We start from the raw sequence: 17,896 nt of genomic DNA, 5'->3' as shown, positions 1-17,896 counted from the left end.
AAATCCCAAATTAATAACTTATACACTGTTTAGTCCTAAAAGTTTTCTTATAGACTGAAAAGTCCCATTATAGAGAAATTGACCATAGAGGGCATATACATCAAACAAGAAGCTTTCTTATAGCCCAAAAAGCTTACTATAGGCTTTTTTATAATTTCCCAACGTCATCAAACATCAAACATCACAAATATCAACTACAACTTCAACATTATTCATCAAACATTATTCTTCAACATTATTCTCCAACATGATGCATCAAACATTATTCTCCAACATCAACTGCATCTTGAACATTATTCTTCAACATCACAACATCAACTACATATTCAACATTATTCATCAAACATTATGCTTCAACATCGAAGATTATTCATCAAACATTATTATTCATCAAACATTATTCTTCAACATTAAACATTATTCATCAAACATTAGTATTCATCAAACATTATTCTTCAACATTAAACATTATTCATCAAACATTAGTATTCATCAAACATTATTCTTCAACATTAAACATTATTCATCAAACATTATTCTCCAACATGATTCATCAAACATTATTCTCCCTCAGAGACCACTTCGATGTCTACGGCGAGATCAACAACCACTAGTCAAACGCAAAGGCAAAGGCAAAGGCGAAGATCTCACCAAAACCCCATCTTCTCGGAAGCGATTCCTTGCCAATCCGTAGCCAAAACAGGGCTCCGCCGCTGCGGCTGCATTGTCCGATTTGGCTCTGTCATCGGACTCATCTTCCGATCGGTTCTGTAAGAAAACTAGAGATCTACCCAATTTGTCTGATTGCCATTGTTTGTGGACTCCGAATCAGCACCACAAACCCCAAAGAGAAGCTCCAAACCCTAGACAGTTTTTGGCGGATCGTCCTCCTCTGCAAGAAACACATAAACCGCGTTGACTCGCCAAGTAGAGCATGAACAGCGCTGAAGGGACCGCTAGAGCAGCGTCGCGCCAGAATCCATGGCACCTCGAGAAAGGAGAGAAGGGGAGAGAAAGGCCGTGACCATCGTGGCCGTCGATTTTGGCCAGAAAACTTGAAGTTCGAGATAGAGTGAGCGATTTCAAATGTGAGTTCTTCGAGATTTCTCATCCGAAGAGAAGGGAAGATCGAATCGAATTGAATCGAAAGCAACACCACAGTAACCCTAATTTTTTGGCAGAGATTGTTGAGGTCTAGAGAGAGAAGAAAGATTATACGTACATGAGAGAGAGAGAGAGAGAGAGAATTTGGTGCAAGAAAGTGAAAACCCTAGCGAGAGTTGGAAGAAAAGCTCCAAGACTTAGGAATGGAGACCATAATCGGAGCTAGATAGTCGGTGAATCATGATTAGGCAGTGTTGATGATGTTTTGTTCATGGTTGATGTTTGTTGGTGTTTTAATGTTTTATGTTGTTGATGTTTTAATTATGTTTTGATGATGATGTTTGATGTTGTTTTGATGATGATGTTGTGATGTAAAAAAAAGACTAGTTTTTATGATGTTACAGATTTTTAGGAAACAAACATTCCACAAAAGGGTAATATTGTAACTTGTGAAATAATCAAAATTAAATAAACAATTTGAAAAATAAAATGGGACTAAATGGTGCATAAAAAAACTTTTATGACTAAATGGTTCAACTTTTTAGAAAATAAGATTTATGGGTAAATTTTCCTTAAAAAAATATATATACGGATGATTTTTTTGTTAGTAAAATTTAGGCAAATGGAACAAATTTCAACATGTTGAAATTGTCTTCTTCTTTTTTTCTTTTTTTTTCAGAGATAAATTTTGTAACAACAAAGAGCCCACAATATAATCAAAAAAGGACTCATCTAATGGAAAAAAAAAAAAAAGAACACAAAAAAGGACACTTAGGTGATAAATCCAAAATTGAATTTTTCTTGTTTAGAGATCCACGTGCTAAAATACCTTGTCCATAAGGATAATGTTATGCAAAATGACCAAACTAGCTATTTGATCTTTATCTATACATATTGAAAAAGCTGTAAGCTCGTTGAATATTCACAAAGTAGAGAGAGAAAGTAAAAGCCACAAGTGAGAGAGAGAGAGAGAGAGAGAGAGAGAGAGAGATAAACATCAATGGCGGTCTCTCTTTTGTTCTTGCTGCCATCGCTACGAAGCACCGCCGACAGCCGCCATGGCACGGTACTCATCTGCAAAACCAGACGCATTGGCAATACTGGCTTTTTGATTGTTCCTAATGCAAACAGTGGTTAATAGGCGTCCATCTCAAACCCTAGACTATTACGCTGCCGCCAATCACGGCGACTTCTGACCGAGAGATTCAGATCAAACCCCCAGCCACTGAGATCTCTATCAACTCTCTCTCTCTCTCTATCAACTCTCTTCTTTGTGTTCATAGATCACAAATCTAGACTCCAAACTCTTATTCCTCTTTCTCTTTTCTTTGTCTTATCATCATCATCTTCAACTACTTCTTTCACCATCGCAACTTCTTCTTCTCTCACTCTTCTTCAACTTCAAAAATCAGAACGGCTCTATGCTGCTACTGAGTCGCTAGCCGAAGAACACTACTCGTAGAGATTTTCCACTCGAATGCTTGAAAGGCGAAGCAACGAACACTACAACAAAAAGCTGTTTTGGCGACCAAAAATGTAAATTTCGTCACTGAAAGTAGGACAATTGGCGACTAAAATTGAATTAGTAGCCAAAACTGAAGACTTTTGGCGACTAAAACAGTTTAGTAGCCAAATGTGTACTTATTGGCGACTAAAAATCATATTAGTCGCTGATTACATGGGTTTTAGCAACTAAAACAATTTTAGTAGCCAAAGGTGAAGGTTTTTGGCGACTAAAAAAGATTAGTAGCCAAAAGTATAGGCTTTGGCAACTAAACAATGGTTTGGTCGCCGATTGTAGGTGTTTTACCGACAAAAAAAAATGTTGTAGCCAAATGTAACGGTTTTTGGCTACTAAAAAATTTTTAGTATCTAAAAGTGGACAATTGGCGACTAAAATTGAGTTTAGTCGGCAAAAGTGGTGATTTTGGCGACTAAAAATCAGTTTAGTCGCCGAAAGTGGTTATTTTTAGACGGAAATTAATTTTTTTAGCGACTAAATTATTGGTAGTAGCCAAAACTAAGGTTTTTGGCGACTAAAAAAAACTTTAGTCGCCAAAAGTGGCTCCTTTTTTTTTAATAATTAATTTATTTTTTACGTAAATTAATATTGAATAAAAATAATTATATTTATATATATAGTTTTAAATTTAATACGGGTAAATATACTATATAAATAATATATATTGCATATATATTCATGTGATCTTGTGGTGGCATAGTGGAGGGAGTGTGTTGGTAAAGGTGTACAAAGTAGAAGGTCTGTGGTTCGAATCTTAGAAAAAGCAAAAAAGTTGGTAATTTTTTTTTTTTCACGGAAGCACCTTTGGCGACTAAAATTATTAGTCGCCAAAAGTCTTTATTTTGGCGACTAAATGGATTAGTCGGCGATTCAATGAGTATTGGCGACTAAAGGATTAGTCGCTAAATGTATGATTTTGAAAAGTGTAAATCACTATTGGCGACTAAAATGTTGGTCGCGAAAGAGCTGCTTTTTGGCGACTAAAAAAAGTTTTAGTCGCCAATACCTCTGTCGACCATCTATACGAGACAAAACCAGCGACTAAAAAAATTAGTTGGGGAAAGTAAAAAGTCGACTTTTGGAGACTAAAAACGGACTTTTGGCGACTTAAAATTTAGTCGCCAAATGTGCTTTTTCTTGTAGTGGAAGGTAGTTGTAATTCCTCCAAGAACGTGAATCTAAACTGTAGATGTCACCACGTCGCTCAAAAAAAAAAAAAAAAAAAAAGCAAACAAACAAACAAACAAACAAACAAACAAACTTGTCACTATAACCCTAACCCTAGAAATTGAAGCAATGTATAGATAGTTAGGGTTTTTGGAGGAAAGACTTGTGAAACCCTAGATTTTAGGGAAGCGAAGTGTTTGGTGATGATAGACAAACGCTCTCTAGCAAGTTGGATAATTTGATAATGATGTTGTTGTGATATTTGATCTTTAGATACATCTATAAGATTTGATCTACGCAAACTAAATTTTTGTAGTTAAAAAATTAACAGATAGAAAATTTCAATAGATAAAAAATTTGAATAGTTGATAAAAAATTTGACCAGATTGAAATTTCAACAAATAAAATTTGAACAGATAAAAAAACTCAACAAATAAAAAATTTATACAGATAAAAAAGTTTGAACCGATAAAAAACTTAAACAGTTAAAAAAATTTCAACAGATAATCAACAAAAAGTCAAGGGGTAAAATTGGAAACAAAAATATTCTCTAAGACTTCTCATCAAATTATTTCACAAAGTGTGGACCAATAAAAAATATCCTCCTAATGTATTATAACCCCCCTTAGATTGGATTTATCACCAATTAATCCAAAAATCTATGTAATTTTGTTTGTACCATATATAAATAATAATAATAATAATAATTGCTATCATTTATAATTGCAAGACGAGTGGCATTGTCTTGTGCATGGATTCAGATCCTTTCTAGAGATCCTTCCCTATGCAGATCGTATCCAGATTAACCACAAGAAGCCACGTCATTAATAAAGCATCCACCGGTTGATATAAAACACACAAAAGCGACGTCTGAAACCCAAATTAATCAAATATAATCCTCACACATTAGAGCCTTCATGGTCTGTCTAACTCACTACAATCCTCCAATGAAGAACGAGGATGGTGGGACGGTGATGACAACAACGGTGGGACGGTAAAGGAAGCATTCCCCGTACACGCATTGGTGACTTTTGTTGATAGATCTATCGCAAAATCTAGGATTTTGTACGTTAACTAGTAGAAAATGGGACTTTAGACACGAAATTTTTTGCGACGATTTATAAAATATCGCAAAAAAAAGTTTTTGCAATGGTAAAAAAATTCATTGCCAAAGTTTTATTTTTAGAGATGGATAACCTAAAACCGTCGCAAAAAGAATATTATACACGATAGTACGTTACCCATCAAAAAAACCTTTTGCCTTGCCCTTTTTTTTTTTTTTTTTTTTTTGGGCAATACTCTTTGTAATCTGTTGCAAAAGATTTTATTTTTGCGTATTTTTTCTCATTTGCAACGGTCATTCAAACTATCGCAAAAACTCAATCGCATAATTTTAATCAAAACGCGTAGCCCTCTATGTGAACCTGAATCTAACAATAAAATTAAAAATGTAAATAATAATAATTTTCAAGTCTCAAATATTTTGGTGGTAAATATTAAAGTGAAAATTAAATATTGTTGGAGGGAAATTTAATTAATCTTAAACTTTAAATAAATTTATTATGGAAGTTCACAAATTTAAGGCTAATAATAATAATAAATTAAAAATAGGGTAAGTACTAATAAATTCCAAATCTAGATCTTATAAACCATCTAATCTTGCCTTTTCTTGTAGACTAATAAATCATGTAACGCCCCGAAATATCCCAATACAAATTAGGTACATTGACCAATATTTATTTAGGAATAATGATATATCTCCAACCTTTTTCATCGTTAATCATTGAAATGTATACAAAAGTCCTACATGTGAATTATGCATTCAACGGTATAAAAACACATGAATCTATAGCATGTAGAGCATCAAATTCCAAAAAAAATAAAATAATAAATAATAATAAAAAAAATAAATAATAATAATAATAATAATAATAATAATAATAATAATAATAATAATAATAATAATAATAATAATAATAAAATGCCCTTAAAGGCTTATATATTCCAAGGCTTGAGCCCGATTACACAAAAATGGTTTCACGAACCCATACATTTAAGCCCTTGGCTAGCAAATAAATTCACAACAAAAAACAGAGTCATCTACTCTTCATAAAATATATCCACACCCTTAACTCAGCGGGATCACCACATCTTTTCCTACACCAAAATCCTATAGGGGGGAGTATAAAGCCCAGTAGAGAAATCCTTACAAAATATATACAGTTATGAAAATTCCCAATGTTAAATGCAAATACCATGTAATGCCATTTTAAAAAGAATTTCATTTACATGTTTTTCTTAAAAATCACCATGTTCAACAGCAATTGAAATCTCAACAATTCCAAAACTTCCAATTTTAATCAATAATGACGGTAAATACGACTTAGGTAATCTCTAAGTTGGTGTCTGCAAGTAGGCTCAACTAGCACTACCAAACCCCACTTTACCGATTGCTGACTGGAAGGGAAGTGGTACCTCCTCCGCGCGTGTTTTAGGTCTTTCACCCCGGACTCTCAGGCCAACTTAATCAAGTTCATCTATACCTCCTATCCAGACTTACTAACGTATTTACCCCGAAACATTTCGACAGTTCTCATTTCAAAATATTCTTTTCTCAATGTAATTATTTCCAAACTCAATGCAAAATAATCAGTTGAATGTATGTGTAATGCAATGATGATCAATACTTCATAACATCCTTCCATTTTGAAGTATCTCAACAATAATACAATGACAACCACATTTCCCATCTTCCTTCCTTACATTTTAGTCATTTTAAGACCACATGCAATATTCTTGAACATCAACTTCCCAAAGGTCACAATTTTCATATTTCATGGAACTCAACATTGGATCAATTCATAACTACATATGCATTTGTCAATAAATTCAAGTATGACCTCCAATTTCTCACACATCGAGGAGCTATATTATATTTGCAAACAATAATACAAAATTCTCACTCACCCTTCACCTAACCCAAGAAAATCCACAAATCTCTACATTTTTCCAAAAAACCCCAATCTCTAGGTTTTCTTCTTTACAAACCACACACACACACACACCAAACACTTGAAAAGGAACCCCCAAGAATACACCATCTTCTTGCCTAAGATAATTTCACCCCACAATATGCTTCCTTAGAAAGATTTGAGGTTTTTAAAACCCACTTTTGAAAATCTCTACATTTTGGGTAACCAAATCAAGATCAACATACTAACTTCAAGAAAAACTTTTAAATCAACATTTATATTGCAAAACATGTATATATAACTCAAGGAAGTCCCTACCTCAAAGTTTTGCAGAAGATGAGAGAAGAAACCCTAGAAATCAAAGTTGTAGAAAGTTGATCTCCACCGTACAAAGTGAGGTTCTTACTTTGCTCTCCAAGATTTGTGAAAGATGATAGATCAAAACCCCATGGATTGTAAGAAATCAAGGTTCTTGGATGTTTGGTAGAGATTTTTAGAGAGAAGGAGGAGCAAAACGATGTTTAGAGTGAGAGAGAAATGTCCTAAATGTAATACATACACAGCTAAAAAGAGAGAGAGAGAAAAAAAAAACAGAGATTCAAACTGCTCGTGTCCCGTACATGCGGAGCCTACTTCCCACACGTGCGACCTCATCCCCCGCACGTGTGGCCATCTTCTTCACCTCACACTATGCACCTGCTTATTAGGCAGTGTGCAACCTCCGCAACTCACGCCCTCCCCGCACATGCGGCCCCCACTCCGCACTTGTGGCCCAAGGCCTCGTATGTGCGGCCCTGGTCCAGCAACCTAGAATTTTTCTGGGTCATTCCCAGGCACTCCAGACTCAGCCTTGCACCCTCTAAAACAAGTGAAATTCAACACTGAATAAACAAGAACAAGAATTATTTGAGAAAAACTTCCAAACACTACAAACCTAATGAAGACAAAAGTGAAGTGACGTATAACGAAACTGGTCATCACAAGTCACATTTCATTATAAAAGACCCTTTTGTACATTGTTCCACCATATGGTTTTTGAAAATGTAGAGGTAAACATGGGGTTTTTGTGATGTTGATTTTACCAATTTGTTCAAAAGCATATTGTAGACACCCCATTTTTGACCGTCCTCAAGACTTGGACGTCACTGTTTGAACACACGGTGATCTTCCATGTTTGTGTTCGTTTGGAGTTCCCGGAGGTCTCGGCTCGCGCGCCTTGCCTCAGGATCCCCGAACTCGACCGTTCAGTGTCTGGTTTTGCACCAAACACTTGTGTTTTGCCTTGGAAAGGCAAGGTGGGGCTTGTAGACCATCCCCACCCACCACCGGCTGGTTTTTGCTGCCACCGGCAATATTGTTTGCCGGCCGGCACTCTTTGTTGCCGGTCAGCACTATTTTCTGCCGGTCGGCACTTTGTTTGGCCAAGATGGCATTTTTTGCCGGCCGATTGCTGTTCATCTGCTTTTGCAGATATTTTTGGACAGCTGTATAGCTTTTGCTCCCCTCCATACACGTGTATGGAGGGATCTCCCTCTTGCAAAGCTTGTCTTGTAAGCTTTACAAGAGGCATATAGAGAGAGTCTCTCTCTAAGGCAAAGAAAAGAGCCTTTAGACATTTTTGAGAGGAGAGAAGACAGAGGAGAGCTCTGGTTTTCTAGGGTTAGGGTTAGACATACACAACCTATCTCTCTTTTCCTCTCATTTTGCATACTAGGTGTTTTGTGCCTTACTATTGCACACAAACACCTAGTGTTTCACCTTCCTCTTGGAGCTGAGGTTCCAAAGAGTGTCTTTTGAGATTTTGGTGTTGGATTCAAGCTCAAGAAGGCCATTGGAGCACCATTGTTGAAGAGGACTACAAGGGTAAGAAACTAGTCCCTTTTTCCCCCATTTTTGCTTTGATTTTATACCTATCTTAGAGCTGTTTTTGTGCTTGTTGTATAACATAAAAAATTTCTGTTTTTAGGCCCTCTTTATTGTTTATTAAGAGTGTTTTTTTGTTTGAGGGTTGTTGACCACCCTTAGGCGTCAAAAGGCCTCATTTTGAGCCATTTTGTATTAGCTCCGGGATTTTGGTGTTGAGGTCTCTTCACCACTGAAATCTTGAGGGATTTCAATGGTGAAGATGATGCTTTGAAGTCCCAAGAAGGAGAGGGCCACCCCCTCTCCTTGTTGTCCTTGAAAAGGGCATATTTTGGCCTCTTAAGGAAGCCTATGCTTAAGTGTGTGTTGAGCATATTTGGTTTGTTTTTCATGCTTATATGTCCATAATATAACATGATTTCAAGTTGGTTTTGGAACTCCATGCATGCTTAGCATAGTTGCCATGTAATGCCATGTTTATGCCTTAATATGCCTTAGGTTGTTAGCCTTTGTTGGAGCATGTTTTAGGCTTGTATTTGTGAAGATTATGTGCTTATTTTGCCATGTTTTAGCTCTGTCCATAGTCGTTTGGGTTGATCTTTGCATGCATTATATAGCTCCTTTGTATTTGGGCTTGTTGGCCTTGAGTATGTGCATGTGTAGCATGCCATCTTTGCATTGTTTTGATGATTTGGAATCATCCTACATGCTATTTCAGTCCCATTTCCATGCTTGTTGGATTGCCTTGCATGTCTCTTTAATGCTTTGAAAGCATGTGTTGCAATGCTCCATGTTTTGGCCATGGTATATGCCTTTGTATTTGGGCCACTTAGATGCCATCTAAGGAGTCCTTTGGCCTTGTTTTAACATGCTAAAAATCTGTTTTTAGTTGTTTAATGCACGCCATGTTTGGTCATGATAAGTGTAGTTCAATGCCTTATTGATTTGCCTTGAACACTTGGACTATTCGTTGCATGTTTTGGCTTGATTTTGTTGCTTGGTTTGGCACCATCCTAACATGATTTCAATGCTTATGTTGCATGCTAATTGCTTTTGTTTACCCCTTTCAAGTGTGCTTGAATGTTGTTTGATTCATGCTTAAGTGTTGGTCCTTATGTGCATGTGTGTGTGCATGCCATTTAGCTCTCACTCTTTAGCACTTATGGCTACTGTTTTAGGCCTTTTTAGAGTTGCCTAATTCATGTTTAAGTCCATCTTTGCACTCATTTGTATTGCCATATGCATGCTTGTATGCTTGCATGAGTTAATTGCCATGCCATGTTGCATTCCTAGCTTGTATGCCTAGGTTGCATTGCATTTTGCATGCATGCCTTGTTCCTTGAATTGGTGATAGGAATAGGGCCTAATTTGTTTGATTGGTTTGCATGCATTTGAAATCAAAGTTGCATACTTGGTTCCTTGGGCCATCATGCATGGAAATGCGTGATTGGTGGTCCGAGAACCGAGGCACATGTCCCTTTGAGTCATTACAATGATAAGAGACATGGTTGGTGCATACATGCTTTGAATTGTGCTGCCATGCCTTGTTTTCCCCTCTGTTGCTGTGAGTTGCAGGCTCTGCAGGAATACTCTGCCGACCGGCAGTGTAATGTGCCGACCGGCACTATTTTCTCTGCCGACAGCTTCAACTTTGTGCCGATGGCCATACAGCACTGCCGGTGGAAATTTCATCTAGCCGGTGATGATCCCCTCTGTCCAAGGATGTAGTCCTGAGGTTTTGACAACCTCCAGAGGGGAAAAGGGAGGAAAACAGAGGCAGCTTGCGCATGGTGGCGCGTTTCCCGAGACGTTTTCCTGCTTTAATTAATTTATTTAATTTGTTAATTAAATTAGTTAATTTGTAATATTAATTAGCTAGTGTAGTTAATTAATTTGTATTATTATTTTGGTCCCTCCGAGCGAGGGCAAATCTGTAATAAGTGTGCGTGAGTGTGTGTATGTCTTCCAACCTCACGTCTTTCTTCCCTTTTATTTACCTACTTACGATGGTAGATTAGGGCACGTTTAATTTAGCATACCTCATGCTATGCATGTGTGTATCCATGCATTTGTATTGCATGCATTAGGCTCGGTACATCACGCTAATTGCATCAATACTTCAATTCCGAACTGAATACGTGATAATTGTGCATTTTCACATGACATGTCTAGGATTAGCCGAGCCTATCTTAGCGACATTTTGTATGCGATGCATTAGGCACTTAACATGGACTTGGATCATGCATGTTTGCTAACAAGTTCTTGGTTTTGGCATGGAGTACTATGTAAGTATTTCCGCTTTAGCATATCGCATGAGTGTGAATGTTACCATGACAGCATGCTTAACATGTGGCTAGATGCTTATGTATTAAACTGTTTTGAATGCCTGTGGGTGGAGGCCGGATTGTTTGAGTTGGAAAAACTCGTTGAAATCCGTATTTTAGCCTACTTGCGAGTAGCAAATTCCAAAGCATTTTCAAACCAAACGGATATGCAATGTTTATTTCCAAATTAGACAATCTAGTCTATACTTGTTTGCTGCGCGCATAACATAGTAATTCTAGGCTAATAATTGGTTTAAGAACACATAAAGTTTTCAAAAACGGATATCACGGTTAGTAGAGGCCGGTCTTCGGACCGGGCGAAAGGGGGTGCTCATAGCTGACCTTCCCCGATCGTACCCAAGCTCCCGAGCCGAGACAACTCCGGTGATGACGGACATGTGGCCTTTGGCACCGAGTCAGGGTTTCCTAAATTCCCCCATTTAAAAATATTTTGGTGGCGACTCTGTATCTGGCAAAGCAGTCCATGTTTGGCACTACTTTTTCAAAAATCTGTTTCTCAAAACGATTTGCCAGATTTGGACTCTTTGGTTCAGATTAAGAACCGTGACACAAGTCGAGTCCGAACTGTAGTAACCCCAAATGAACAGAACGGGACTCATCCTCCCGGGGCGTTCGGGGGACGTCTACAGTTTCTGGCGACTCTGTTGGGGAAATTATTAGAGAGCTTGACTCGAACTCGTGATATCCTGTTTTCATTTCGCTTATGTGTTTCTTTGCATTGCATGTGCATTGGTGCGCCTAGGAACACAGTGTTTGCCATCTGCCATTCCTGAACGGTTTGCCGGAGGCTTGTCTTGTCAAGGCATGTCCATAAGGCTGACCGGCTATGGGCTCTGACAGTATGGGAACACAAACCCCGGTTTTACCGGGGCACCCTTTTTGACCATTCGACCTAGTTCATATTCGGATCCATAGTGACCATTCCAAATTAGGACAGGTTGCTTACCCGATGCTAAGTTGTTTGAAACCGCTGTGTGCGTAGTGAAACCCTAGCTCTTGACAAAATAGGACAGGGAAACCCTACCCCAACATAGGGGTGTTTTGTTCTCTTTACTTGCTATGTGCTTTTAGAGTGTATCTCTACAGGAACGCATATACCAGTTTACGAGTTTGAGTATCGGGCCTGAAGACGGCAGAATTTGTATTGTTGAGAATCAGTTATCAGGAATCATTTATCCGCGGGTATCAGATTCAGTATTTCGGGAACAGAAATTTGGGAACAGTGATCAGCAGTAGGGTACAGTTGTGTGGCTACACCCGTGTTTGATCGGTTTGGGCTGAAATACTGTCTGTTTTTCCTTTCAGTTCAGAGAGTGGCAGAGTTGATACAGAACAGCCAGTGTCTCCCCTTTGCTGAGGCAAGATTTATGGCGACACAAAGTTCAGAAGAAATTGTGGTTATGACAGCCGCACCGGAGCAGGGAACCACTCCGCAGAGTGAGGCCAGCATCAGTATGTCATATCCGCCCAGGTCGCCCGTTGTGCACCCGGTTTGGGCTCCCCAGTTATACCAGGCTCGTGAGCCCACCACCTTCGAATTGATGGGGATGATAGGCGATCTCCAAAGGTCTGTGGCAGACCTCGCCTATGGAATGTCGGCTTCACCGCCAGCGGCGCCGTACGCCGGGAATTTTGTACCACAGGAGCCCCCGCTACTGGGGCGGATTGTGATAGAGCTCAGCCAGCCAGAGGTGGCTTCCGGCTATAGCCACGACATGTCAGCACCAACCCAGACCCTCGATCAGGCTGAGGCCAGGGGAAAGGACAAGGCAAAGGTAGACGCCGACCCTATTGAGCAACTGCTGTGGGCAGTCGAGGCTTTGAAGGCCAGAGGGATGAACAAGCAACAAACATCTACAATAGTGACCAAAGCTGTAGATGATGCTTTCCCCGCTCCAACCAAGGGCAGTTCAAGCCAGACAGAAAACCGGGATGGGCCCCGTCATGCCCAGACAATTCCAGTAGTTCCCAACCCTGCACCGGGGAAGGTTCAAAAGGCCAAGGCAGCGCCAGCTGATCCTTTCGCCAGCGCGTCTGGCAAGAATCCTCAAAATACAAAGTACCTGCCCCGAGGGCGCAGGGTCTTTCACGACCTCCACATGCCTTTGTCTAGGGCATTGCTGATATTGGCAAAGAATGGGCATCTTAAGCCTTTGGAGTCCCGGCCACTCCCGAAGAATCTCCCCGCCACTCATGATGCTACCTTGTACTGCGCGTACCATCAGCAGTCCGGTCACAGTACCGATGGATGTTCCCGCCTTCGCCATGAAGTGTAGGATTTGATTGATAACAAGGTTATCCTACCACCTACCTCGGGCAAACCCGTCACCACTCAGTTGCTGGATTTTGAGGGCTCAGATACTGCGAGTATGTAAAGTGAACCGCCTGCGGGCAACACTTGGTACATTTTGGATGAAGCGTCTGGCACGCATTTTTGAGCATCGGTGAAACCGAGTTTTGTAAATCTTGGCTTAGATGTCGATGTTAGTCTTTTGTTTTGAGTCTGTCTCTTTGTTTTGAGTCAGTCTTTTTTGCTTAAGGGTCTGTCTTGTTGTATCGAGTCAGTCCCCGTTGTATATAATACCTGGTGATTCTGGGGTTGTTGTCCCGAACACCATTTTGTTTTGTAATTATTATCTGTTTTGTTTTGAGTCTGTTTCTGCCGAAGGGCCAGTTGCACCAACAAAGCCGATCAAAACAGCTGTTGCTGTCTCAACCTTCATGCTTGCTTTCAGCATAAGTGGCGGAGAATTTGAATGGGCTGACAGTACATCTCGCCTGCTCTCCTGTGTGCCAAACTCATTGCATTAACCTAAGTTTTTCACAAACAAACTTTTTGAACACTGCGGTGATAAAAACGAAGAGGAAGGAATTCCTCGGGTTTTGCAAAATTTTGATCATTTTGAGAGAAAGAAAGGCGTGCTAAACCTTTTTATGAATGAAATCATGCTTGTCGGCGTGAGTACTGAGAAGGACCCTGGCCTGATCCAGATTGGTTCCACACTATCTTCGGCGCGAGCGATTCGTCGCCTTCTTAAAAACTTTCAAAAGCAAATGTTTTACGCGGCCCTGCGAAGACCTGTGTGGAATCGCTCTTGAGATTGCGCAGCCTAGGATCGCTCTCAGTCTCAAGATTCAACCCGTTTGCTTTCCGATTTTGAACCCGTTCAGAATGTTCAGAAAGTTCAACGGACAAACGCCATGGAGGCCCGTGTGGCCAGTTTCGAAACAGCCCTCGAGCAAGAGGCACCAAAGCCGAATCAGAAGGAGTAGATCCCGTCGGAAGAAGCTCGTGGAGCAATCGTGATGGATTCTTCCGCAAATCAGTGCAACAACCGTTCTCCTAGACACAGAGAGGCTCCAATTTCAAAAACCATTTGGCATGGACTTGCTACACTTTTACCCTTTGAGAGGCTCGCTGGGCCGAAAACCCGGAAGGGCGGCCCAGGCAAAAGTTAGAGCAAGAGAAAAATACAAAAAAAGAGAAAAATACAAAAAGAAAGATTGAGAAAAAAGAAAAGAAAAAAATAGAAAAGAAAAAGAAATGAAAAAGAAATAGAAAATGAAAAGAAGCTCGCAAGGTCGAAAACCCGCATTGGGCGCCTTGGCAAAAATAAGAGCCAAACAAAGTGAAGGTTAAAACACCCGAGAGTACCTTAACCAGAACTACGTAAGGCTTGATTCCCATGTTTGGGATACGTAGGCAACTTCATCATGAAGTCCAGCCCCCAACGCTTTCATAAGCGTCTCAGTCCATGCAATGGTTTCGATTTCATCTCAAAGTCTCGTCGCCAACGCTCCCAAGGCGACTGTGTCCATATATGTGTTGTGACCGTCTTCGTCATCTCGGTGTCTAAGAGCTCGACCACCGCTAATGAAGACTGTCTGCGGATTGCTGCGGCACCATCCCAAACAAGGGGCAACTTTCCGTTGCCACCAGCCGCCGTGAGCCGCCATTCAAACTAGGGGCAACTTTCCGTTGCCTCCCACCCTCCTTCAAACCAGGGGCAATTTTCCATTGCCTCCGATCCGAGGTTGCGCATCTCGAAGGGTAAGTTCTATGCTTGTTGAGCATCAGCTGTTTGAAAAGTAGTTTTTGAAAATTTTTACTGAGGTTGACTATTTTCTCGAAAACTATTCCATTTTCCAAAACTGGACCATTGTCTTGGACCCAAAAAAGGAAAATTTTCAGTGCTAGCGGCCTGACTCGCACGCTTTTCAAATCAAAAATTGAACAAGTACGTTAATCCGACTCTCATTTTGATCAAAACCATTTTGTTAGAAAGCAAAAACGAAAAAAAAAATGGTTAAAATGATGAACTAGGGGGATAGTTGAGCCAGGCGTTCTATCTTACCCCGGTCATCGACGTACTTGCCAGAAGAACGCTCTACCCGTCAGAAGAAATAGCTGTGAGCTAACGGTGTTGAGCATGAACCCACACCTTTCTATTTATCCATCAATCACCCCGGGGAGGGATGAAAAATGAGAGAATGAAGAATAGAGAGGTGTAAGTTGAGAGAAAAGCGAGGAAAAGGGTTTTGAGAAAAAAATCCGAGCTCGAGAGCCGAGTGATGTGAGAATCACAAATCAGACAGGGCGGGAAACACTGCCTAGAGAAACTGGCTCCTCGTGGTCCGAGGTCCCCCATCTTCGCTAACGCGTCTGCATGTCGTGTCTTTTGTTTTGTTTACCTCAACCTTTGTTTTAGGTCTTTTTCGAGCGTGTCTCGTTGTGTTTAGGTCGTGTACCTTTGTATTTGAGTCCTCCCCGCTGTGTTCAGTTGTAGGCTCGATATCCCGGTTTGAAAAACCCTCATTCGATTTCAAAAATCATTTATGCTCAAGAATGCTGTGCCATTCTCTACATTTGAATGTGTTTTGACTCCAACCGGTTCCATCTTTGAGGTCTGTCTTGTCAGATTGGGCTGTTTTGTTTAGAATTCGCTGTGTGCAGAATGAATCGAATGCTGTGTTATGGGCTGTGTGCAGATTAATCCCCAGTAAAGCAAGGGTTGTGTGTCCAGAATCAGGCAGTGGGTTGCTTGGGTTATTTTGCTGTTGGCTGTTTAGTTATCTGATTATTACAGTGCAAATGTTCAATTTTCAGACAACCAATCAATTTCATTTACATTGAGGTGTAACATGATGAGATGCGATGCAATGCATGAAATGTATAGATGTAAACACTTTTTCAGATAAAAAGTCCGTTTCATTTCATTATCTTTTCACATGTACAAGTTTTTGAAGCAAAAATCTGCCTGCGGCAGTACAAGGTAATCTATCTACCAACCAAAAAGAAAAGTACAAAGAAAGAAAGAAAAGATAGCAAAAATCTGCATCTATGTCCAGCGACTCCAAGGGCTGTCAGTCCGTCCTGGTCCTCTTCCTGGACGAGGGTCCAGGAGCATCATCAGCGTCGTCGTCAGAGCCCGAGCTAGAATCGCCTCCGGTCTCCTCCTCCGATGACCCTCCCTCCGCCTCTGACTCCTCGTCGTTGTCATCGTCCGGGACTGGAGCTCGCGAGCTACTCCCGACGTGAGTACGCCCTCCCCTGGTACGGGGAAATATCCTGCCCTCCTCATCTCTCCCCCGAGCAGGGACAGCAGGTCTAGCTGGAGCACCTCCTGCCATGGGAATCTGGAAAGGAGGCTGAAAAGTACACAAAAAGGGAAATGCATCAGTATGCCGTGAGCAGTTTATCAGTGCAGAATGCAGTGTGTGAGTACAGTGTATGAATGCCGTGAGCAGTTTGTCAGTACAGAGTTTAGTGCAGAATGCAGTGTATGCAGTGTTCAGATACTGTGAGATCAGTGTATCGGGTGTTGTGCCGTGCATCAGATTATGTAAAGCAGTGAATGAATGGTTTGAGGCCAGTGTCAGAAGGACATACCGGTATGCTGTAGACGGCTAGAAGGTCAAATGTCCGCTGGAGCATCCCCATCATCGAGGCATTCATCGCCAACGACTGACGGGTGTACTCAGAAGAAGCCTGCAAAGGTATCAGATGCATTAGTATTCTGTGGAATATCAAGTAAACTGAAATGAAATAACTGTACGAAGTGCAGTGATACATACCGGCGGAAGGTCGGGGATGTCAATGAACTCATGCCCAGCCGGTGGAGGGGCGAAGGGGATCTGATAGGTCGCCCCACCCTGCCCCTGGAAAGTCAGTACAGCGGGCAGGGCAGGCCAGCCAGCTCCTCGTCCACCCCGCACTCCGCCCCTGCCACGGACTCGGGCCCTCCTCGAAGATCCAGCCCCTGCTCCCGCTCCGGCCCCTGCCGCCGATGCCACAGGCCTGGCCCCCTCTGCTCGACGGCCGCTCAAAGGTCGCATCAGGTACGTCCGCACGTACACCTGATAGTCGCCGGTGCCTCGGAAGCCGGCCTCCTCCCAGCCGATGGAGTAATCATCCAGCTGCTCAGGGGTCAGCCCCTCGGTCTCCCTCATCTCTGCAGGAGGGTGAGCCGGGACTATCTGCTCAGGTAACCCGCGGGTTTGGCGTAGAAAACGCTCCCCCAGGTACCAAGCCCGACAGACCGGGCCCTCTAGCAAGATCCGGAAACGCGAGGTCTCCTCAGCACCAGGGAACCGACCCCGCATCGCCGATGGCAAGGAGGCCCATGGCCGCCATGTGATCTGAAAGTGACAGACAGTTTGTTATCTACTGTTATTGAAATATGCAGTGGGAAAGCGAAGCTAAATGAACTGAAAGTAAAACATACCTCGGCCAGGGTGATGGTGTCAAAATATCGGCGGAAGAAGCCGAATGTCTCCCGTGGTCGCCGGGTGCATCTCCCGTCAAAGCGAATCGAGAACGGAACAGCCGGAGGAGGCTCCGCAACTGGCACAGGTGCAAGCCTAGGGAAGTAGGCGTAAACCCACAGCTGCAAAACAGATGTCAATATGACTATCGGGTAAAG

The 17,896-nt window shown here is 41.4% G+C and overlaps 1 protein-coding gene across 1 annotated transcript; it reads right to left on the bottom strand.

Annotated features, from left to right (window-relative positions):
* Positions 1-262: 262 nt before the first annotated feature.
* LOC145821779 (uncharacterized) lies at positions 263-17,309 on the bottom strand. The gene is made up of 4 exons (XM_082918344.1): positions 17,049-17,309; positions 16,864-16,962; positions 16,418-16,622; positions 263-318 (listed from the first exon to the last, which is right to left on the bottom strand). The coding sequence occupies exons 1-4, from the start codon at positions 17,307-17,309 to the stop codon at positions 263-265; spliced, it is 621 nt and encodes a 206-aa protein (XP_082774470.1).
* Positions 17,310-17,896: the final 587 nt, after the last annotated feature.

This window comes from Camellia sinensis, chromosome 3 (assembly GCF_055761805.1).
Source record: "Camellia sinensis isolate YWXY chromosome 3, ASM5576180v1, whole genome shotgun sequence".
Classification (NCBI taxonomy): domain Eukaryota; kingdom Viridiplantae; phylum Streptophyta; class Magnoliopsida; order Ericales; family Theaceae; genus Camellia; species Camellia sinensis.
The sequence above is the reverse complement of the archived record's forward strand: the minus strand, read 5'-3'. Positions and strand labels throughout refer to the sequence as shown.